This window comes from Molossus molossus, unplaced genomic scaffold, assembly GCF_014108415.1.
Source record: "Molossus molossus isolate mMolMol1 unplaced genomic scaffold, mMolMol1.p scaffold_m16_p_5, whole genome shotgun sequence".
NCBI classification, from domain to species: domain Eukaryota; kingdom Metazoa; phylum Chordata; class Mammalia; order Chiroptera; family Molossidae; genus Molossus; species Molossus molossus.
Window position 1 is genome coordinate 100810259 of NW_023425388.1, and position 25078 is coordinate 100835336.

The following is a 25078-nucleotide window of genomic DNA, read 5'->3' on the forward strand; positions in this document are numbered from 1 at the left end:
GAGAATTACACCCCAAAACTACAGAATTCACATTCTTCTCAAGTGCACATGGGACATTCTCAATGATATACCTCATGATAGGACACAAACTAAATCTCTACAAGTTCAAGAAGACTGAAATCATATCAAGCATCTTCTCAGATCACAATGGCATGAAACAAGAAATCAACTGCAACAAAAACATGCTAAGATATTTGAACACATGGAGCCTAAATACCATGTCATTGAATATGAATGGGTTACCAAGGAAATCAAGGAAGAAATTAAAAACTTCCTGGAAACCAATAAAAATGAACACACAACAACACAAAATTTATGGGATGCAGCGAAAACAATTCTGAGAGAGAAGTTCATAGCACTACAGGACTATCTCAAGAAACAAGAAAAATTTCTAATAGAGTATCTAACCTCACAACTTAAAGAATTAGAAAACAAACAGAAAGAAAACCCCAGAGCAAGTAGAAGGAAGGAAATAGTAAAGATCAGAGCAGAAATGAATGACATAGAGACCAAAAAAAACAATTCAAAGGATCAATGAAACAAAGAGCTGGTTTTTTGAAAAGATAAGCAAGATAGATGGACCCTTGGCTAGACTCACCAAGAAACAAAGAGAGAGAACCCAAATACACAAAATCAGAATTGAAAGAGGAGAAGTAACAACTGACACCACAGAAATACAAATGATCGTTTAGAACTACTATGAACAACTATATGGCAACAAATTCGACAATCTAAGCGAAATTTCTAGAAACACACAGTTTCCCAAAATTGGACCGGGAAGAGACAGAAAACTTGAACAGACAAATAAAAACTAAGGAAATTGAAGATGTAATCAAGACTCTCCCAGCAAACAAAAGCCCAGGCTGAGATGGCTTCATGGGTGAGTTATACCGAACATTCAAAAAAGAACTAACAACTATTCTCCTCAAACTCTTTTTAAAAATTCAAGAAGGAAGACTTCCAAACTCGTTCTATGAAGCCAGCACAATTCTAATTCCAAAACCAGAAAAATACACTCCACAGAAAGAAAACTACAGGCCAATATGTCTGATGAACATAGACACCAAAATCCTGAACAAAATACTAGCAAATCGAATCCAGCATTATATCAAAAAAATTGTTCACCATGACCAAGTGGGATTCATCTCAGGGATGCAAGGCTGGTAAAATATTAGCAAATCAATAAATGTGATACACCACATAATTAAAATGAAAAATAAAAACCACATGATCATATCAATAGATGCTGAAAAAGCATTTGGCAAAATCCAGCACCCATTTCTGATAAAAACGCTCAGCAATGAGGAAATAGAGGGATTATATCTCGACACAATAAAGGCCATATATGAAAGACCTACAGCCATCATCATCCTCAATGGGCAGAAACTACAAGCATTTCTCTTAAGAATAGGAACAAGACTGGGACGCCCACTTTCGCCACTCTTATTTAACATAGTACTAGAAGTCTTAACCACAGCAGTCAGACATGAGGAAAAAATAAAAGGGATCCAAATTGGAAAGGAGGAAGTGAAACTGTCATTATTTGCAGATGACATGATATTATACATAGAAAACTCTAAAGAGTCCATCAGAAATCTACTAGACTTAATAAATGCATTTGGCAAAGTAGCAGGGTACAAAATTAATGTCAGGAAATCGACGGCATTCTTATACACCAATGATGAACTCACAGAAAGAGAAACTGAAAAAACAATCCCACTTGTCATTGTGGCAAAAAAATTAAGATTCCTAGGAGTAAACTTAAGTAAAGGAATAGAGGAAAATAGGAAAGAGTGGAAGCACATACATTGTTCATGGATTGGAAGAATTAGCATCATTAAAATGTCCATTTTACCCAAAGCAATCTATAGATTCAATGCAATCTCCATCAAAATACCAACAACATATTGCAGAGAACTAGAACAAATACTTCCAGAGCTCATATGGCACAAAAAAATGACCCCGAATAACCACAGAAATCTTGAAAAAGAAGGACAAAATCGGTGGGATCACAATACCAGATATCAGGTTATACTACAAAGTGACTGTAACCAAAACAGCCTGGTACTGACACAAGAACAGGCATATAGACCAGTGGAACAGAACAGAGAACCCAGAAATGGACCTAAGACATTATGCTCAATTAATATTTGACAAGGGAGGTAAGAGCATACAGTGGAGTCACGACAGCCTCTTTAATAAATGGCGTTGGGAAAATTGTACAGCTAAATTCAAAAAAAAAAAAAAAAAAAAGAAACTAGACCATCAACTTACACCACACACAAAAATAAACTCAGAATGGATAAAGGACTTAATTGTGACCCATGAATCAATAAAATTCTAGAAGAAAATGTAGGCAACAAAGTTTCGGACATCATACGGAGCAGAATTTTCACTGATACATCACCTAAGGCAACAGAAACAAAGGAAAAAATGAACCCATGGGACTGCATCAAACTAAAAGGCTTCTGCACTGCAAAAGAAACAACTATCAAAATGGAAAGGCAACTTACTGTATGGGAGAGCATTATTACCAATGATACATCAGATAAGGGGTTAATTTCCAAAATGTATAAAGTGCTCATACAACTCAACAAAAGAAAGAGAAAGAACCCAATTAAAAAATGGGCAGAGGAGCTGAGTATACACCTCTCTAATCAGGACATACAAATGGCCAAGGGACATATGAAGAAATGCTCAACATCACTAATCATCAGAGAGATGCAAATTGAAAGAACAGTAAGGTATCACCTCATACCTGCCAGAATGGCGGCCATCAACAAATCATCAAACAACAAGTGTTGGTGAGGGTGTGGAGAAAAAAGGACTCTTGTACACTGCTGGTGGGAATGCAGACTGGTGAATCTACTATGGAAAACAATATGGTGTTAACTGAACAAATTAAAAATTAAACTGCCATTTGACCCAGTGATCCCACTTCTAGGAAAATGCCCTAAGAACCCTGAAACACCAATCAGAAAGTATATATGTACCCCCATGTTCATACCAGCACTATTTACAATAGTTAAGATCTGGAAACAATCCAAGTGTCCATCAGTTGACGAATGGATTAAAAAAAGCTGTGGTACATATACACAATAGAGTACTATGCAGCTGTAAGAAAGAAAGATCTCTTGTCCTTTGAGACGACAGGGAGGGACCTTGAAAGTATTATCCTAAGCGAAACAATCCAAGCAGAAAAAGACAAATACCACATATCTCACTTATTTGTGAGATTTCATGACAGGGGTCACTTATATAATGAACATAACAGTCTGAGGAGTAAGGTAGACCCAGAGACAGGGAAGGAGGGTACAGATTGACAGCCCTCTGAAGAGGGAGTGATGTGGGGAGGGAAGAGATAAACCACAGAACTTATATGCATGTACGCATAACCAATGGACATGGACAACAAAGCCGGGGATGGGGTGAGGGGATGGGGAGGAGGGTGTCAATAGGGTAGAAAAGGAGAAACATTTGTAACAAAGATAAAATTAAAAAAAAAAGTTAACTTGGGGAGGAAGGAAGTAGGAATAGTTGGATAGAATTTAAGACATAGAAAAAACTGCACCTATATTCATTTACCTGTTTTTCTTTATAGTAGTTCTCTGAATAAATCGCCTTTATTTATTCTCTGTAATTCTTCTACTTCTCTTTTTGCTTAATCTTATTCCAAAGAGCCTCTTTACTTCCTCACTGAAACTGCTGTTGTCAAGGTACTGATAGCTTCCACGTTGTCAAGTCCAAAGATAAATTCTTACTTGTACTGTCTAAAGCATTTGTCACAATTGGTTACTCCCACCGTCTTGGAACTATTTTCTTTTCTCGGCTTTCAGAATATTTTACCCTCCTATTGTTTTTCCCACCTTTCTTGTTGTATCTTCCTTATTTTCTTGGCTCTTTCTGATCAGTAAAAATTGAATCTTCCAATGCTCGGCTTATGGTTACTTTCTCTTCTCTGTATAAAGCAACTTGGGGTCTCATCAAGTCTTATCCATTTTTATGGCTTAAATATACTTTATATGCCAACTCACAAATTTAACTCTCTAGTCCTGACCTCTGTTGTGAGCTTCAGTGTCTACTTGACATTGGGATATCTAATACATATCTGATAGTTAACATGTCCCAAATTAAATTCCTGATCTTATCTTTTTTGGGTTTTTTTGGGGGTTTTTTTTGCATTTATTTTCATATAGAGCAGGAGGGGGAGAGGAAGAGAGATAAACATCGACATCAGAGAGACACATCGAGTGCCTGCCACCCACACAACCCCAACCAGGGCTGGGGACAAACTGCAACCGAGGTACATGCTCTTAGCGGGAACCGAACCTGGGCCTCTCTGGTCCGCGGGACGTCACTCTAACAGCTGAGCAAACTGGCCAGGGCAAATTCCTGATCTTATCTTCCAACTTCCTTCTCCTGTCATTTTTTAAAATTTAGTAAACAGCATCATCGTCCAGTTGTTCAAGCCATAAACCTTCGCAATATACTTAACCTTTCTTTTCTGTCCCTGTAGCTGTCATGAAACCTAGCTTCACATGTATCCTACATCTGGCTGCTTCAGCTGTATCCCACATGTATCCACATCTGGATGCTTCAGCTGCTACCACTCTGGACTAAGTTGCTTTTAAACTCTTACCTCTTTTATTTCAATAGCTCTTTAGCTGGTCAGTCTGTTTTTTCTTATCTTCCTGCCCTAGTCTTTACTCCTTCCATATACATGGACGACTTTCTGCACAGTGGCCAGAGTAAACATTGAAGAATAAAAGTTAGATCATGGCATTCTTTTGCACAGAACCCTCTAATGATTCCCTTTCAGAATAAAAATTAAAGATCTTAGATTGATCCATAAGACCCTATGTAATTTGAGTCTTGGCACCCCTCTGTTTTCACCTCTTTATCATCCACTCCAGCTACAATAGCCTATTTTCTATTCTTCAAATGCCCCTTGCTCGTTTCTGTACCCAGTGCTCTTTCTCTCTGAGCACTCTTCCCATTGACTAGTCACATGCCTTACTCTTTCTTTAAGGTCTTTGCTCAGATACTGCCTCATGAAACTTTTGTGTCCCTACTTAATATAGCAAACCTGCCATTCTTACCAGTGGCTTTGCTTCATTTTCTTTCAAGTAAGTTTTTGTTATCTGAGATTCTATATATCTTGCTTATTTATTTGTTGTTTCCAAACTAGAATATAAAATCCATAAGGCAGTGATGTATTTTGTTCACTGCTGAATCCTTAGAGCTTAGAAAATTTCATGACAAGGTAGCTGTCTTAACAAGGTATCTTAAACAAATGAATGGATGAGTGAAACTTTAGGGCTGTTCATTCATTGAACATGCTCTTCAGTAAGTGGAAAAAGGTTTGGTGGCTAGGATAAGGAGAGGAAGGGGTGGACTATCATAGGTCTGAAGTAACTGAAAAGAGCCAGAGTAAGTGGATCCAGTAGGTCATGATTAGAACTCTGGTACTCATTCCAAGCACAATGGGAATGCAAATATGATTTAAGGTAGAAGATGACATCATCTTATTTGCATTTTTTAAATATAGCTATTGCTGCCCAATGGAGGTAGCTGTTAGGAGACTCGCTATATCCTAAGCACTGTACTATACCATGCACAGGAAACCAGATAGTCATAGCCCCTGCCCTCAGGGAGCATGGGGTCTAGTGAGGAAGAGAGACACAGTAAACAGTTAGTCACGAGGGTGACCATTTATTTAAAAGACAAAGATGATGCTATGGAAGACTGTAATGTTGAGAGATTTTATGTAATTAAGAAAGAACTTCCTTCAAGGTGTGATTTTGTTATCTATGTGAAAGAAACTACTTTTAACACAAACACATGTAAGCTCTATCTTTTCTGCTTGGGTGGTGACATATATGATATTTTCTCTTGGCCTGTTGGTACCTTAGCACATTTCAGTGTAGGAATAAGTAAATGCAGGAGAGATGGCCTCAATCAAGGCCCTGGGGACTTTCAAAGAAATACTCTAATAAGAGTCCCTCTAACCCCAACCAAGCCTACTCCAAGAGATGGCCATGTCCGTGAACAGGAATGACCATTTCCCAGGCTTAGTTAGGCTTGGAGAAGGAAACCGGAAGCTCTGAGTATAGAAAAGCAGGGTTTTACTCTCTAGCTACTCAAAATGTGAATTTTTGTTGAGATATAAATAAATTTACATTTAATGGCCTGATTAAATTGGTTTATTGAATGCTTTTGAATTCCCTCAATAACAAATATTAAGTAACTTTGACTTGTATCAAAGAGTTATACAGCATTTGTATATCTAAAGTATGTAGTATAGTGCTGGTAAAACGGTTGATTCACAGTAAGTGATTGACTATTTGCTTTAAATATGATATAATTTTGGTTTTGCTGTGTTCTGTATCTTTAGCCGTTACGGAACTCCTGAAGAGCTGAAAGAACTGGTTGACACAGCTCACTCAATGGGCATAACAGTCCTGTTGGATGTGGTACACAGCCATGCTTCAAAAAACTCAGAAGACGGGTTAAATATGTTTGATGGGACAGATTCCTGTTATTTTCATTCCGGACCTAGAGGGAATCATGATCTTTGGGATAGTCGATTGTTTGCCTACTCTAGGTAGGTACATATATATTTAAATGTTTTTGTTTGTTTGTTTAAAATTAATTTTAAGGGATTTCACTTAAGTCATTGTATGTGTACCCTCTCACAGATATTTAATTTCTTAAAATGAATATTTATAATGTTATGAAAAATATAATTGAACTTACTTTGTATAACACGTATATTCATGGTAAGTTGCATTACATTTTAGTTTTACAAATCTTTTGTCATTTAAAATTTATTGGTTAGAAAACTTCCAGTCAAGATGGCAGGTAGGTAAATGCAGTATTGCATCCTCCCACAACCACATCCAAGTTATAACTAAACTAAAGAACAACCATCATTCAAAACCACTTGAAATCAAGCCGAATGGAAGTCCTACAACTACGGAATTAAAGAAGCTGCATCAAAACTGATAGGGGGGACGGCGGGTCAGAGGCACGAGGGGCAGTGAGACAGCGGTGAGACGGGCTGGTCCCACACCCACGTGAGGCGGATAAAAATCAGGAGGCTCCCTCGGCTGGGAAGGTCCTTCCTGAGGACTGAGGGGTCCCCGTCCCACAACAGGTGCCCCGCTCAGGGTTCCAGTGCCAGGAAGAGAAGTCCCCTAACTTCTGGCTGGAAAAACCAGCAGGAACTGAGGCTCAGGGAAGATGAAGCGGCTGGAGCCCCAGGCAGCTCCCTAAAGGGCCCGCGCACGGACTTATTGGACTCTCTCCCTCTAAGCTCGGAGGGGAGGCAGCTCCAGGGGCACCAGAGACACACAGGGAAGAACTGAGCTGTTTGGCACTGGAGCGAGGGCTGGAGAGGGGGCTTTCTCCAGGACAAATGTGCTATAAGAGGCCTTTGTTCCTTTGGTGAGCCCTTCTCTGGGGCAGCAGACAGTCTCCATATCTGGGACTACAGCAACCTGGCTCATATTGTAGCCCCGCCCTGCTGACTCCCTGAGGCCCCGCCCCACCCAACTTTCAGGACCACCCAAGCTGTTGGCACTTACTTAACCATAGGATTGGCCTGTCTTGGATCCTGCTTCAGGTTCTTCCTAAATTTTTTGAAACAAGCAGCATCTGGTCTCAGCTAGCCCCATACCGCTCGTTAAGTCATACACAGAAACAAACACAGGGAGGCAGCCAAAATGAGGAGACAAAGAAACAGTTCCCAAATGAAAGAACAGAACAAAACCCCAAGAAAAGAACTAAGCAAAATGGACATAAGCAACCTAACAGATGCTGATTTCAAAATACTGCTTATACGGAAGCTCAATGAACTCAGTGAGGGCCTCAAGAGTATAAAAAAGGACCAGTCAGAAATGATCGATGCACAGTTAGAAATGAAGGAGGCTTTAACTGAAATAAAAAATAATTTACAAAGATTCAATAGTAGAATACGTAAATCCAAGAAGCAAACCATTGATTTGGAATATAAGGAAGCAAAAAACGTCCGATCAGAAAAGCAAAAAGAAAAAGGAATCCAAAAAAATGAGGATAGTGTAAGAAGCCTCTGGAACAACTTCAAGCATGCCAACATTTGCATCTTGGGGGTGCAGGAAGGAGAAGAGAGAGAACAAGAAATTGAAAACCTGTTTGGAACAATAATGGCAGAAAACTTTCTTAACTTAGTGAAGGAAACAGACATACAAGTCCAGGAAGCACAGAGTCCCAAACAAGACGAACCCCAAGAGGCCCACACCAAGACACATCATCATCAAAATGCAAAAGGTTCAAGACAAAGAGAGAATCTTAAAAGCAGCAAGAGAAAGACAGCTAGTTACCTACAAGGGAGTTCCCATAAGGCTGTGAGCTGATTTCTCAAAAGAAACTTTGCAGGCCAGAAGGGAGTGGCAAGAAATATTCAGAGTGATGAAAAGCAAGAACCTACAACCAGGATTACTCTATCCTGCAAACCTGTCATTTAGAATCGATGGCCATATAAAGAGTTTCCCAGAGAAGAAAAAGTTAAAGGACTTCATCACCACCAAACTGTTATTATATGAAATGATGAAGGGTCTTTTTGAAGAAAAAGATAAAATATATGAAAAAACAAAATGGCAGTGAATACATATCTATCAACAATGGAATCTACAAACAAAATGAACAGGCAGAACAGAAACATTCTCATAGATACAGAGAACATTTTGTTGGTTGCCAGATGGGAGGGAGGTTGGGGGAATGGGTGAAAAAGATGAAGGGATTAAGAAGTACAAATTCATTGCTAGATTGACAAACCTCAAAGGGAAAGGGGTTGGGGGGTGGGAAGAAATAAACCAAAGAACTTATATGCATAACCAATGGACACAGACAATAGTGTGGGAAAAGGCGGGAGGGGGGCGGGAGTAGGGAGGAGGGAGTCAATGGGGGGAAAATATGGAACATCTGTAATAAATTCTACATTCAACAATAAAGATTAAAAAAATAATAAAATAAAAAATAAAATAATTGGTTAAATTCCAGTTTAAAAGGATTAATGCGAAGCATTTTTCAGTATGAAAAGACCACTTTATCGGGTTGAATGAACTATAGCAAGTCTCCTTTTAATAAATACACATTGCTTTAAGTACGTTATTCTTTAAAATCATATTTCATGTTTTGCAATCTTAATAATATTACCATGTTTTAGACTGCAGCTAAGGAATTATAACTATAATAATTAACATTTATTAGTATGCAATATAATATGTCAGGTATGATGTCAAATGATGTAGTTATACTAGCTACGTATTTATTCTGGATAGCAACTCTACTTATGCATGGCAAGTACTATTTTTATAGTTATCCTAGAGATAGTAAGCTAAGGCATAGTGTTGAAACAGTTTGTTGAGATTAAACACCTCTCTGATTTCTTTTACCATCTAAATCGAAGGTATTTTATGTGATTAAATTTAGATAGCATTGTGTGGCAAAAAAATTTTAAAAAGCAAAAATATTCTCAACTTGTATCCACTATTATATCATATGTGAAAATATAATGAAAATCATTATCAGGCATATTAAAAGTAGCAGAGTGTCAAGTAGCATATAACTAATTTTTAATAAGTGTTTTAAAAAATTTAATGAATTTTTTGGATGTTTTATATTACATAAACATTCACGTATCTGGAAAATGAGTAGTGTAGAAAAATGCTTCAGTAATACATTTGGTAACATGAAGAATTCTAATTTTTCAGTGCAAGTTCGATGACTTTTACATGGACAAATTGTTTTCCTACATTCTTTTCCCAATATCATACAGAATTGTGTATTTCATGGCCATATAGGAATCACTCATGCCAGATGAAGCAGCATAATGCATGTGAAAAGACACAGGAGGCAAAAGCGGGTGTCAGGGTTCCAGGCCGATCTTCACTCTCCTATGAATCAATTAATCATTCTTGTTCTCAGGGTTTTCATTTTAAGAAGAAAGCAGAGTTTGGAGGCTAAAGGGGTTTTGTATTTTGATCACATTTTGAACATTACCTTTTTTAGTATGGTTTTATAACAAGTGAAAAGAACTGAGCCTTTGCTAATTTTGTGATATAACCCTACTAATTACATTATTAAGTAAATCTTATAAACATTGATTGTGGACAGGAAGTACAATTAATTGAAATATCTGGTTTGTATTTAGATGAATAGGAGTTAACGCTATCCTGCAGAACTGTGCCTTATGTAAGAAATATTAAATGGTTAAATTTGATTATAAAACAATTCTTCTGTAGAACTGTGTCTTTTAAAGAAATGCATTAAATGGGTAGATTTTATGTCATAAAACTATTCTTTATTTTATTAAAATATTTTTATAATGTATTTTTTCTATACCATAAACTCTAAGTCCATTTCAAGTTATCAATTTTCTAAAGAAAAGGAATTATATATAATTGTTAAGAATTTCTACTATAGAAATCAAGACATAGTTAACATTTTCATTTAATTCATGGATTCTTTTGTTATTGAATCAACTATGAATCTTTCTCAGGTACTTATTTTGGTTAAATAATGTATATTACTTTTAGTTTATTATTATTTTTCTGGTTACTATTTTTTTACTTTATTTTGTCATATAGTTTTAGTACTCTGTAAATGTATAGTTCCACTTAAGTGAATTTGTATTATTCTACGTATTGTTTTATTTTACATCAAAATTTTTTAATTTTTAAAGAATTAGTATTTCCTGTGGAGGTTTATACTACTGGTTATGACATCATTAACCAACATAGGTAAAATCGTACAAAACCAATGTATATCACCAAAGTTAAATTCTTTTTTTTTAAGTAATTTATTTTTTGTTACAGATGTTTCTCCTTTTTTACCCCATTGGCACCCCCCTCCCCACCCCACCCCCGTTCCGTCCCTGGCTTTGTTGTCCATGTCTATTGGTTATGTACACATGCATATAAGTTCTGTGGTTTATCTCTTCCCACCCCCCCACCCCCTCTTCTGAGGGATGACAGTCTGTGCCCTACTTCCATGTTTCTGGGTCTACCGTATTCCTCAGATTATTATGTTCATTATATTTGGTATATAAGTGAGATCATGTGGAATGTGCCCTTTTCTGCTTGGCTTATTTCACTTAGGATAATACTTTCCAGGTACGTCCATGTCGTCTCAAAGGATAAGAGATCATTCTTATATCTCCAGTGTGTATATGTACCACTGCTTTTTTATCCATTCGTCTACTGATGGACACTTGGGCTGTTTCCAGATCTTAGCTATTGTAAATAGTGCTGCTATGAACATGGGGGTACATATATTCTTCCTGATTGGTGTTTCAGGCTTCTTAGGGTATATTTCTAGAAGCAGGATCACTGGGTCAAATGGAAGTTCAATTTTTAATTTTTTGAGGTAGCACCATATTGTTTTCCATAGTGGCTTCATCAGTCTGCATTCCAACCAGCAGTGTGCTAGAGTCCCCTTTTCTCCACACCCTCACCAACACTTGTTTGATGACTTGTTGATGGCGGCCATTCTGACAGGTGTGAGGTGATACCTCACTGCTGTTTTAATTTGCATCTCTCAGATGATTAGTGATGTTGAGCATATTTTCATATATCTCTTGGCCACTTGTGTGTCCTGTTTGGAGAGGTGTCTATTCAGCTCCTCTGCCCATTTTTTAATTGGTTCTTTGTCTTCCTTTTGTTGAGTTGTATGAGCACTCTATATATATTGGAAATTAACCCCTTATCCGATATATCATTGGCAATGATGTTCTTCCATACAGTGGGTTGCCTTTCCATTTTGAAGATTTTTTCTTTTACTGTGCAGAAGCTTTTGAGTTTGATGTAGTCCCATGTGTTCATTTTTTCCTTTGTTTCTGTTGCCTTAGGTGATGTATCAGTGAAAATTCTGCTCCGTATGATGTCTGAAATTTTGTTGCCTACATTTTCTTCTAGAATTTTTATGGATTCGCAAGTTACATTTAAGTCTTTTATCCATTTTGAGTTTATTTTTGTGTATGGTGTAAGTTGATGGTCTAGTTTCATTTTTTTGCATGTAGCTGTCCAATTTTCCCAACACCATTTATTAAAGAGGCTGTCTTTACTCCACTGTATGCTCTTGCCACCTTTGTCAAATATTAATTGAGTATATTGCCTTGGGTCCATTTCTGGGTTTTCAGTTCTGTTCCACTGGTTTATATGCCTGTTCTTGTGCCAGTACCAGGCTGTTTTGATTACAGTCTCTTTGTAGTATACCCTGATATCTGGTATTGTCATCCCACTTACTTTGTCCTTCTTTTTCAAAATTGCTGTGGCTATTCAGGGACTTTTTTGGTTCCATATGAACTTTTGAAGTATTTGTTCTAGTTCTGTGAAATATGTCGTTGGTATTTTGATGGGGATTGCATTGAATCTATAGGTTGCTTTGGGTAGTATGGACATTTTAATGATGTTACTTTTTCCAATCCATGAACAAGGTATGTGCTTCCACTTTTTTATATCTTCCTCTATTTCTTTTTTCAATGTCCTGTAGTTTTCTGCAAATAGGTCCTTTACTTCTTTGGTTAAATTTATTCCTAGGTATCGTAATTTTTTTGCCGTGATGGTAAATGGGATTGTTTTTTCAGTTTCTCTTTCTGTGAGTTCATCATTGGTGTATAAGAATGCCGTCGATTTCTTGACGTTAATTTTGTATCCTGCTATCCTGCTACTTTGCCAAATGCATTATTGATATGTACTTATGTATTGCCATTTTTGTTTAGTTTGGTTCTATTTTTCTTCCCATTTCTCCTGCTAATTACAGGTGTCCTTTTAACATTTCTTACAGTGCTCATTTGGTGCTAATGTATTCCCTTAGCCTTTTTTTTTGTCTGGGAAGCCCTTTATTGGACCTTCTATTTTGAATGATAGCCTTGCTTGGTAAAGTAGTCTTGGATTCAGATCCTTGTTTTTCATGACCTTGATTACTTCATGCCATTCCTTCTGGCCTGTAGTGTTTCTGTTGAGAAGTCAGCTGAGAGCTCTATGGGGTTTCCTTTGTAGGTAACCTGTTGCTTATCTCTTGCTGCTTTTAGGATTCTCTCTTTGTCTTTAATTTTTGGCATTTTAATTACTATGTGTCTTGCTGTGGGCCTGTTTGTGTTCTTCTTACTTGGGACTCCCTGTGCTTCTTGAACTTGAATGCCTTCTTTCACCAAATTAGGGAAGTTTTCTGTCACTATTTTTTTTGAATATATTCTCTATCCCTTGCTCATTTTCTTCTTCGGGGACTCCTATGCTGTGAATATTATTACGTTTCCAGTTTTCCCACAGTTCTGTAAAGCTGTCTTTCTGTTTTTTAATCATTTTTTCCTTTTGGTTTTCTGATTGGTTGATTTTTTTCTACCCTGTCTTCTAATTCACTGATCCAGTCATCAGGTTCCTCTGCTCTGCTTTTTAAACCTTCCAATGTGTTTTTCATTTCTGATATGTCATTTTTTATCTCTTCTTGATGGTTTTTAATTTCCAATTGGATCATTTTCAGCGTCTCCATGTCCTTACTCATGCTGTTGAGCTTCCTCGAGATCATGGCTCTGAATTCTAGCTCTGTTAACATACTGAACTGCTCCACATTGATCTCATCTTTGGTGGAGGTCTCTTGCTCTTTCATTTGGCTTCTGTTTCTGTGTTTCACCATTTTCACTATGACAGTGGGCTTTGGAGTCTGTCACGTTTTCCCTGTGGGTGTTGGTGTTCTGCTGTTTGTGCCTCCCTCTCCTGGGTTTAGATGAGCGAGGGAGGACCCCGGTTAAACACCATTGTCAAGTGTTACTTTCCTGGTTAAAGCTGCTAGCCCAGGAAAGGTACTGTTATCCTCTAGCTTTTTGCCTGGAGGCTGGCAGTCAAGGTTACTTGAAGAGTTTTGGGTTTTCAGTTGATTGAAAAAGTTCCTCAAGTGCTCAGCATAAGGGGTTTTCCCCAGGGTGGGGCAGATGCTAGTTGTTAATGAGCTTCAATTATCACTTCAATGGCCCACAGGGTGGCGTTGGATCTTCGAGGGAGGGGCTGCTGTCTCTCCCCTGAGCCCTGGGAAGGAGCAATATGGCAACTGTCCTGCATGGCAGCAACTCAGCAAAAGCTCTGAGTTCCTTCCATATCCCGAGTGTCCCGATACAGTTCCAGTCCAGTCTGCTCTCCCTCTGTCAGAGCCCAAGGTGAATGGCTGTGGCTGTTTTAGCCTCTTTCCTGGCTCTGTGCTGTGAAGCCACTTGGGAGTGTGACCCGAGGGCGCCGCTCCTAGCTAAGGCTGCTGCCCAGCTGCCGACCGTGGGCTCCCAGCCCCCATCTTGTGCCTTCGCAAGCCTACCAGGATCCAGTCAGTGTCCCTGGTTATATGGTCCTCGAAAGCTGCTTTTCTGTTGGTATTTCCCATTGATTTGTCTGTGTTATAGTTGTAATTCCCATTTGGTTCTGGGAGATGGTCTGTGTAGCTTCCATTTACTCCACCACCAGTTTGGAATTCCAAAGTTCAATTCTTTCATACTTAGATTCTTCAGTATATAAAGTATTAGTTTTTCATTTCTGAATTATTTTCTCAACACTGTGTGCAATTTATTTAAAACTTTATTGACAAAGTTTGTATTAGCCTGATGATATTTATCAGGCTTTTTTACATTCTCTTTCTTCTATTCTGATTGGTTTTGGCATATGTAATATAGCTTTGGTTTGGTGTAATGCTAAAGTGATTTTTTTAATCAGCATTCCTGATTCAATTCCTGCTCTGCTCTTTTGTTAATCAATATTGCTTCTTAACATACCAGACTAAAATTAGTGACCTCAGACAATAGCAGTTGTTTGTTTTGTTTCTATACCTACAGTTTGGCCATAGTTCAGCCAGGAAAGCTCTCATTTCCATGTTGTGTCAGCTGGAGTGACTTCATGAGTGGTGGAGCTTCACTAGGGGGTAGAGCATCCACTTTAAAGGTGCTTCACTGAGTCCTGGCTGGTGTGGCTCAGTTGGTCGAGTGTCATCCAATGCACCATTAGGTCACCAGTTTGATTCCTGGTCAGGATATATGCTGGTGTTGTGGGCTCGATCCCCAGTAGGGAGTGTGCAGGAGGTAGCAGATTGATGTTTCTCTCTTTCTCCCTTTAAAAATTAATAAAAATGTGTGTTGCTCAGTGGTGAGCGTCGACGTACGCACAGAGAGGTCACTGTTTCGATTCCCAGTCAGGGCATATGCCCACATTGTGGCCCGATCCTGAGTGGGGGGAGTGATGTTGAGGCAGCCAATTGATGTTCTCTCATAGATGGTTCTATCTCTCTCTCCCTCTCTCTTCCTCTCTCTCTAAAATCAATAAAAAAAAAAAATTAACACAAATATTAAAAAAAAATCAATAAAAATGCCCAGCTGGCGTAGCTCAGTGGTTGAGCATTATTAACCCATGCACCAAGTGGTTGCTAGTTCAATTCCTGGTCAGGGCCCAGGCCCAGATTGCAGGCTTATCCCTCAGTGGGGGTCATACAGGTGGTGGCCAATCAGTGTTCTCTCTTATTGATGTTTGTATCTCTCCCTCCATCTCGTTTCCCTTCTCTCTAAAATTAATAAAGGAAAATCAATAAAATCAAAATCAAATAAAGAAAAAAATCAATGAAAGCATATAGTTGAAAAAAGAAAGAAGATAAGATGGTTCACTTACATGACTCGCATTTAGCGCTGGCTGCCAGCTAGGAGTTCAGCCGTGGCTGTGGGTTAAAAGGGCCTCAGTTCCTCCCCTGTAGCCCACTCTGCCAACTACCTGGCTATCTCACAAGAATGAGAATTTCAAAAGTCAGACGTGTAAGCTACCATTTCTTATGGCCTGAATCTGGAAACTGCCGCACATCAGTTCTGCTATAAACTGTTGGTCAGTTACAGATTCAAGGGATAGGGACACGGACCCTCCTTTCAATGGAAGGAACATGAAAGAATTTTAGGGCTATGTTTTAAATTTTCATATCTAACACATTAACTACACACACTGACTGTGCCACTTCACAAATTATAAAGAGATGTATTGGAATCCCTGTCTATGTGGAAATATTATTTTTCTCATTTGTGTTTCTATGGTAGAGAGTTATGTCTGAAGGAGGCAATTAAAATAAAAAGAATATTCTTTTAAAAATAACACTATTGTGGATAATTAGAAAATATAGATAAGGCAAACAATTTCAACATAAAATTATTTTTCTTTAAAATGTACATAACATAAATAGTATGTAAGTGCCTTTAATAAATATCTCTTGCCTTCCTATATACAAGAAAACACAAGCCTCACTATGACCCTCCCTATAGAATCATTACTCACCCATAATTTTAGGTTTGTTCCATATCTAGATGAATTCAGAAACTACAGTGGCTATATATATTTGAAAATATGAGTTATTTTCCTCCCCTTGCCTTTGATATGTTGATCAATATTATACTCCATTGAAAAGTATATATGAAAATGGTACATGGTTTACTGAACGCCTAAGCCTCTCTTTTGAAAACTTGTAATAATTTTTTGAAATTATTATATTTTCTGTTTAAAAAAAATTGATCTTATATAGAATCAGCTGCTATAGAGATATGTTACTGATGCTCATTTCATCCTATCTGTATGTCACAACCTGTCACTATTTATAATCTCTGATTCAAGAGATATCATCAAAGTTATCAGAATTAAATCTCTCACTCTGAGTGATAACAGGGATCCTGACTGTGCTATATTATTACCTGCTATGCGAATACATTTCCAGCCAGGAGCTGCCCATGTTCTAATTTTCTATCTACTCCACTGAACTGCTCTCTAGTTCTGCTAAATTACTAATGACAGTCCATAACTGAGATGGGTTGTTCTTTCTTTAGTTAGTAAAGAAAACTTTCTGACAAACCTGTCACCCCTAAGTTTCAGAAGTTTTTAGAGTAAGAAATAAGGGCTATAATTTAGAAGTCTTCATTTTAGTCATTTTTTCGTATATGTCTGCCTCTAGTTAAATGCACTTAATAAAATAACAACTGCAGACTTGTTGAGCTTAAACAGTTATTTTGCCTTGACCATTACTGCAGCTTCAAATGAGTACTTTTTCTTTGTTGAGTATTTCTTTCAAAGATGAGATATTGAATCTCAAAGAACATAGTAGTGCCAATATTTATTTCTTCCCTGAACTTTTTATTTGGGTACAAAAGTAGTTTAAGCATATGCCATTGGGTTTATAATGTGACAGCTGTTAGGCAGAAGAATACTCTACTCTTATCTTGAGTTATTAGAGTTCAGAAACAACAGTGAATCCAGTTTGCTTTTATTAGTGTCGTAACCACATCTATTGAAATACCCCTACTATAGGCATGGTAATATTTGGGGTTTTTTACCTGTGGTAAGTTTTTTCCACAAGTTAGAATGTATAATGAAATTCATGGGGACTTTCTCTTCTCAGAATGAATATTTGGATCTTACATATTCTTAGTATATGGTGTATTTTTGTTTTTGTTTTAGTTTGTTACTGCAGTGAATTTTTTATTGGTTTTGAATGTTGAGCCAGTCTTGCATTTCTAGGATAAACCTTGTTGAGTATAGGTACTAATATTCTAAACAAAATTTTAGCATGTTATATATGATCTTATATTATGGCTGAATTCATTCTTAATGATGAATTAAACCAAGTCTTATTGTGATTTATATGTAAGCTAATGAGTATATGATAACATCATGACCGGCAAGATATTTAAACACTAAGCATTCAGGTCATGATTAGAAACCTCTAAAATTATTATTTTAAAAAGAACTTTAAAATCATATGCTACTTTGTGCTTTCTTAATAACAAAAACAAAAAGTAATATGCCATTGGGTGAAATAATTGCTCTTTTGGCTATAGTAAAGATGATCACCGTAACAGAAAAAAAGAGCATAGAAAAGGTAAATGTGTACAACTAACTTTGAAAACAATTTGGTGTTATCTGGAAATATTGTAGATTTATATATCCTAGGAAGCATTACTAGAGGTATTTGCTTGGGGAACTTTTGAGATATGCTTATTGTAAGTTTGGGAAAAAATGAAAAATGAAAAAAATTACTCCCTCAGGGTAAAGTTGACATTTTAACAATTAATTTGAAATAACTGCTTTCAAAGAAAGTTCAGCTGGGAGAAAGCATTTGGGGAAAATATCAAGAAAATGTTTCCATAATTGTGATTTTATTGTCACAAATGATTTCAGTCCTAAAAATTATTTTATTTGCATGCATATGACAATTGTAGCAGTTTTTGCCAAACTTTTAAAATTATTTCAGTTAAAGCTTATTATCCTAAGCTCATTAGTTATAAATATAAATGTTATTTACAAATGAATCATCTTGTGGTCACTTGGCAAGATCACCTAGCTTCAGGGAAAATGAAAATATACAAGCTAAATTTCATGAAAGAGGATAGACTGTAAAAGGAGTTGAAAAGGGGAGTTTTATAATTTGATAGTCGCAGCCGCTGATCCTCTCCTTTCATTTATATCTGTACTTTAGTGAGCCAGGACAGCCAGGGCAAGCATTAAAATGACATATCGAAATAGTTTTAACTTTAACCAGTCCTTGATTATTTTATTTTTGTTTTAAAATTGGTTTCTTTGTTTGTATGAGTTTACAATATACTTAATATATTTCTAAACTGGTAAGTATATAAAATTTATAAATAAGTACGGAGGACTGTGCTGAGAAATTTTTACTGAGAGAGGGCACACAGTCAAGAAAAGTTTACAGATCATTGAAATGGTCCATTGCTGAGTTAAATTAAGGTTAACGTTAAAGATTTTTTAAAAGAAGAAAAAAGTATTTTTTTTATGATCAATTCCATTATAAATTTACTGATTTGCTTGTTTTAATAAAGATACTGAGCATCTATTATATGTCATGTCTTTAGGAGAGGTGATGTTTTCAATATGTTTAAATGTAGCACAAAACCCTAAAAGAAAACATGTTTTAATTTCTTTGGATAGATTTTAGAACATTCAATATTTTTTAATCAAAGTAATACATCATCATTTTAGACAAATATCTGTTCTATTTGCTGTATAAAAAGCAAGTGATTGCACAGTGGTTGTACCCATGTACCAAGAGGTCGCTGGTTCGATTCCCAGTCAGGGCATATGCCCAGGTTGTGGGCCTGATCCCCAGTGGGAGGTGGCCAGTTGATGTTCTCTCTCATTGATGTTTCTATCTCTCTTCCTTCCTCTCTCTCTTTCTAATATCAATAAAGAAAAAAAATTTAAAAAGCAAGTGATGGATGATTAAAGGACAATTTTAACAAAGATTTAGTAAACAGCTAGCTATTCCAAAGGTAGTCAGACAATGAAAAATTAACAATAACTTATAGACTATTCATTAAGATACTAAAAACTGACAGTAAGATTATTAATAAATGCTGAATGTACCATAAAATGTCTCAGTGTTTCCCTGGCTGGTTTGGCTCAGCGGTTAGAGCGTCAGCCTGCGGTCCTGAGAGACCCGGGTTCGGTTCCCGCTAAGGGCATGTACCTCGGTTGCAGTTTGTCCCCGGCCCTGGTCGGTCGTGCGGGTGGCAGCCACTCGATGTGTTCCTTTTACGTCGATGTTTCTCTCTCTCTCTCTCTGTTCCTCTCTCTCCCTCCCACTCTACCTGAACAAAAAAATGGGAAAATGTCCTCGGGTGAGGATAAAAAAAAAAAAAAATGTCTCAGTGTTTTCTTCTTTTATACTATCTTTTTCTTTTCCTTTTATTATTTCTTCCTTGTTTAACCCAGAATCTAATTTCAGCTTGACTAAGGAAAATGATTCAATCTACTATTTCACAGAAAGTAGAGTCAGATTCAAAATTCAGTCAGACTGTAAAAGAGGTTAAGAAAGTTGCTATATCAATCTAAATAGTCTGGATTTGAGTTTGAATAGCAGAAATATAGCTTCTCTCACAGGGTTTATGAGATTATTGAGTCTGGCAGGAAGATTTCTGTTGATGCTGAGTACAGAACAAGGGCAAGGATTACAGTCTTTGTATAAACTTCGTTCCTGGTGTATCTGCTTGTGTATTCCCCGCAAGTCTCCAATTAAGGTGCACGGGGCTATCACAATAATATGTTGAATATTTAGGTCTTACTTACCTTCTCAAATCCAAACTCACTCTAGAGAGGACAGTTCTATGCAGTAATTTACCTTAAATTTGAAAATGTGATGCATTCTTGTAAAAGCAGCTTCTATAGCTTAACACGATGGTAAGCACATGTGATAATAGTCTGCAAGTTCCTTTTCAGTGATTATTCATATAAGTCTGTGAATTTCATGAAGTCTATAATAACATCTGGGATTTTTTATGAGCTTTAAAAATAAGAGATAAAATATGAAAAGAATGAATTTTTCTGTTTTTATCTGTGTGTAACGAAACAGCTTGTTTAAGCATGTTTGTTTTCTCGGGTAAGGACAAGCAGGTTTTTTTTGTTTGTTTTATCTTCACTCAAGGACATTTTTTTTCATTTTTGTTCAGATAGAGTGGGAGGGGGGGGAGAGAGAGAGAGAGAGAGAGAGAGAGAGAGAGAGAGAGAGAGAGAGAGAAAGAAACATCAGTGTGAAAGGGACACATCGAGTGGCCACTTCCTGCACAACCACAGCGCCAACTGGGGCTGGGGACAAACTGCAGCCGAGGTACGTGCCCTTAGCGAGAACCGAACCCAGGTCTCTCTGGACTGTGGGCAGAGGCTCTAACCGCTGAGCCAAACCAGCAAGGGCCAGTTTTGAAGTTATGAAGAGGTATTTCATGGTTGCCTAGATAAATGATTTTTTTAGCATTATGCTACAGATAAATAACCCATGTTGTATGGAGACAATGATTTTCAGAACTGTAGGTATCTCATGATTTTGGAAGGATATATATTTATAAGTTATACAAAATGTACTCATTTTTACAAAATGTACTCATTTTTGAGTGTGCCCCCATTCATTTGACTAGTGACAGGTATATTTTTCTCTAACTTCTGATTTCCCATCCACATTTTGTGATGGTGAGATATCTCTACTTGGTTTTATCTTGGGTCTTCAGTCTCATTTTCTTCCACTGTTTTTGAGAGAAGCCATCAGCCCCAGGGTTTATTTTATTTTCTCTTTTCAGGTTCAAGTAGCTCCAAGAATAGACCTTTGCCCATGTAACCTTTAAAAATTCTGTGTGCTGAAAGCATCAGTAAAACTCAGGGTCCATTATAGTTAGCATTTTCTCCTAGTGCTTTAGGAAACAAAATGGCATACAACCAACTTTTTCAAGACTGGATCTCTGTTCTTGGTGCTGTGTGAGGAGAACAAATGAGGCTGGCTGGTAGTCTGTCCAGTTGTGTTCACCTGATTTGTGTGAAGAGATGACAATCGTGATGATTGCAGTGATGACCTTTATTAAAGGCCAGTGTGGAGGCATTAGGTGCTCACATACATTATTAAACTTACTTCTCTGACCACTTATATAAAATAACTAATTTCTCACAATTCCCTATCTACTGTCCTTGCCTAATATTTCTCCATTATGTTTATCACTAGGGGACTTTCTAAAGAGATACTTATTTTTTCATGTTAGTGATATATTGTTTATATTTATTGTTTAGTGATATATATTTGTTTATATATTAAACGTGGAAGTAAAGTTAATGCTGTATTGTTACTTATAGGAAATATTTAATTTAAAGCAGTCTCTGTCTTTCTTTTTCTCTCTGTCTCATGAACTTTCCAACATCAGATTTTCTTGCTAGGAAAATGACACCGCAAAGTATTGATTTTGTGGCACTTCCTGTTCTTTAGAACTGAGTTCAATGAAGAAAGTGACAAAAGGTGCTTCTGGCCAGAAAGATAACTATCCTTTAGTTCTTTTTTTTTATCCTCACTCAAGGACATTTTTCCATTTTTTTGTTCAGATGGAGTGGGAGGGAGAGTGAGGAAAAGAGAGAGAGAGAGAGAGAGAAACATCGATGTGAAAGGGACCCATCAAGTCCATCAAGTGGCTGCCTCCTGCACGACCCAACCAGGGCCGGGGACAAACTGCAGCCGAGGTACGAGCCCTTAGTGGGAACTGAACCCAGGTCTCTCTGGACCTCAGGCTGATGGTCTAACTGCTGAGCCAAACGAGCCAGGGCCATCTTTTAGTTCTTTAAGAGAAGTCAGGAATCCAAAATTTATATGAAATCTTCTCATATTTAAATGTGTGCAGTTAATTAAAATTTTGAAATCACTGTGCCGACCAGAGGAACATGTAGGATGAATGTAATAATCCCTGAGCCTTCCGGGCTCTCTCGGAACTCTAAGATGTGCCTTGGAGTGTGAGAATGTAAGATTTTACCAAGCTTCCAAAATTAAGTTGTAAAGTAAGTAATGAGTGAAAAGTGATAAGGACAATGATACTTCTATAACTTAAGCACAACATAGTGTAATTCAATTTTGGGAGGATTAGCAATGGGAATTTTATAAACCTAAAGTGATAGTATAATATTATCAGTCAGCAGAAATATGTTAACATTTTGATTTTAAGTAGCAGATAAATCAATAAAATGAACGCCTTTTAAGAGCAAGTTCAATAAAGCAAAATATACATATATTAAAGAAGTTGACATAAAAATTTAGTAACCTTCATTTTCTTTAAAACCTTATATCTAAATTGTAGGTAATGTCTTTTTTTTTTTTTTTATCCTCACTTGAAAACATTTTTCCATTTATTGTTCAGATAGAGTGGGAAGGAGAGAGAGGAAGAGAGAGAGGGAAACATTGATGTGAAAGGGACACATTGAGTGGCTGCTACCCGCACAACCCAACCAGGGCTGGGGGCAAACTTGCAACCAAGGTACATGCCCTTATTGGGAACCGAACCCGGGTCTCTCCGGACTGCATGGCCGACACTCTAACCGTTGAGCCAAACTGGTCAGGGCTGTAAGTAATATCTTTTAAAAGCTCTAAATCTAGTTACCCACCTTTGGAAGTAATTTAGAGAATGAATAGGAGCCTTAGCACTAGTTTATCAGCCTGAGCTCAAATACTGAGTTTGAGGACTTTTCATGTAACCATACCTGCATCAGTTCATCTTAATAAATTAAATCTCTCCCTCTGTAAAATAAGATTCTAATTGTACCTCCCTCCTATAATGGTGAAGACTCAGGCACACTCTTATCCCAATGACTTGTCCTGATAATTTCCCCTGTCAACATCATTACCATATCGTTGTCACAATCATCTTGTGGGCATATTAACCAGCCAGCCTAGGTTTTTGAAACTACAGACAGGAAGACAAGTAATAGCATTTTTTTTTTTCATGAGCCAAAACACATGCCATAATGGCTGTGGATTTTTCTTCCTTGTGGTCTCACACTATTATTAAAATGCACATTAAGCTCTTTTCTTGGTGGAGGCACAAAATTAGGAACAGTTGTGGAAACGATAGATCACAATCTGCATCGTGAACAGTATTGAGAAGTCACAGCCGAAAGCAATGATAGTAAGAGAAACCCATCAAGGTCAGAGACCAGAAGGGAAAGCACAGCATTGTAAGGCCACAGAGGCACAGCAGCAACCAGCTCCACACACTGTAATTGTCCCTCGGGGCCTCATTAGACTGCAGTACGGTATAATAATTGATCATAATGAACGTGCGCCATTAAAAAAACTTTGTTGTGTTCAAAATTTTCTTTTAAAATTTTAGGAAAATGTGCAGTGTAATTTCAAAGTATTTCCATTACAAATGTTAAAATTTTAAGTGTTTTAAGGACTAAAATTTACCTGTCAACTATTTTTTAATGAGGATTACTGGGAAGATTTTATTTCTGGGAATTACTTTTTCCCCTCCCATGTGGAATAAGCAGAACGTCCTTCTAGTCATTATTTTTTAAATCTCCATGTGTGAACAGCCTTTTGTTCAACAGTTATTGATTGAACTATTTTGCTCATTTTACATTTTAAATCAGGGTCATCTGATATATTTCTTAAAACAATGTTTTATGGTACTCTGTTCTGAGGGGGAAACAGATTTTTATCTCAGAATGTTTGTTCTAAATCAAATATTTCAGTCTATCTCAATCATGGATTCAGGTTGATAGTGTTAATAACCTGGTTATTAAATAACAAAAAAAGGTAAAGGGGAGACCGGATAATGTGGGCATGCGATTTATACAGCTTTGCCAGGAAGCTGCAGGTAACAGTCTGCAATTACAGCAAATTCATGGGGAAGGGACTGGATAAAGGCAATCTAGACACATGCCTAGTGAGGTCTGAGTGATATAGGAAGATGCTTACCTATCAATCACACCTGGGAACAAATCAGTGGCCAGAATAGGTGTGGCCACTGCAAGGGCTCAAAATTTGAATATTTAAATAGTAAACTAAGGGAGTTTCTTCTCTTGGTTCTTGGCTTTCTTGTTCTCTTGGGTCTCCACTTGCAGGGGGAGCACTCCTCTGAGTTTGTACACAGGTCTCACAACCATGCAGGACCCACACAATAGAATGATGGACTGAATCTAGCCTGATGCCTCATGCTACATGGGATTCAACTCCACCATGGAAGGGAAACTCTGGACACTGGCCCTGCGTCTAGCTCTACTGAAACCCCGCTGCATTTTTTCCTGAACCAGACTAAGGGAACTAGGACTTTGCAACCCAAGGTATATAACTTCACATGAATAAAATTTACTTATTTTTCTGTGTGAGTCTTAGAAAATTCATTTTCTCAAGATATTGCAAGAGCCCCACTCTCCCTAGATGGAGAAATTTGGCCCACCCATTTCTCTGGTAACAAGGTGACAAATTCTTTAGTATACTGCTGTTTTTTATAATAGTACCTGGATTGACGCCAGTACCCAGATTGACTCCAGCAGGAAGGGCCTATTTAGTTCTTACAGTCTACTTTTCTTTCTGTTTAATGGAGCCATTGATGTTGTCCATGGTTAAGAGTACAGAGATCATACATTTGTGCTTGTTGGGATAGCTTTCCCCTGATTTTGGTTTATTTTTTAAGTGTTATTAATGGTTGTGTTATAATAAGCTAGCATGGGTTTGCTTGACCTGCATTTTGTCCTTCTAGCTTCTGCCATTGTTACCAGACCAC

The 25078-nt window shown here is 37.4% G+C and overlaps 1 protein-coding gene across 2 annotated transcripts in view; it reads left to right on the forward strand.

The window, feature by feature from the left end:
- Positions 1-25078, forward strand: part of GBE1 (1,4-alpha-glucan branching enzyme 1) — a 360857-nt gene that overhangs the window by 191964 nt on the left and 143815 nt on the right. For both annotated transcript variants that reach the window (XM_036243257.1, XM_036243255.1), the window contains exon 7: positions 6395-6604. In XM_036243257.1, coding sequence (XP_036099150.1) covers positions 6395-6604 — 210 coding nt within the window. The remainder of the gene's footprint in view (positions 1-6394; positions 6605-25078) is intronic.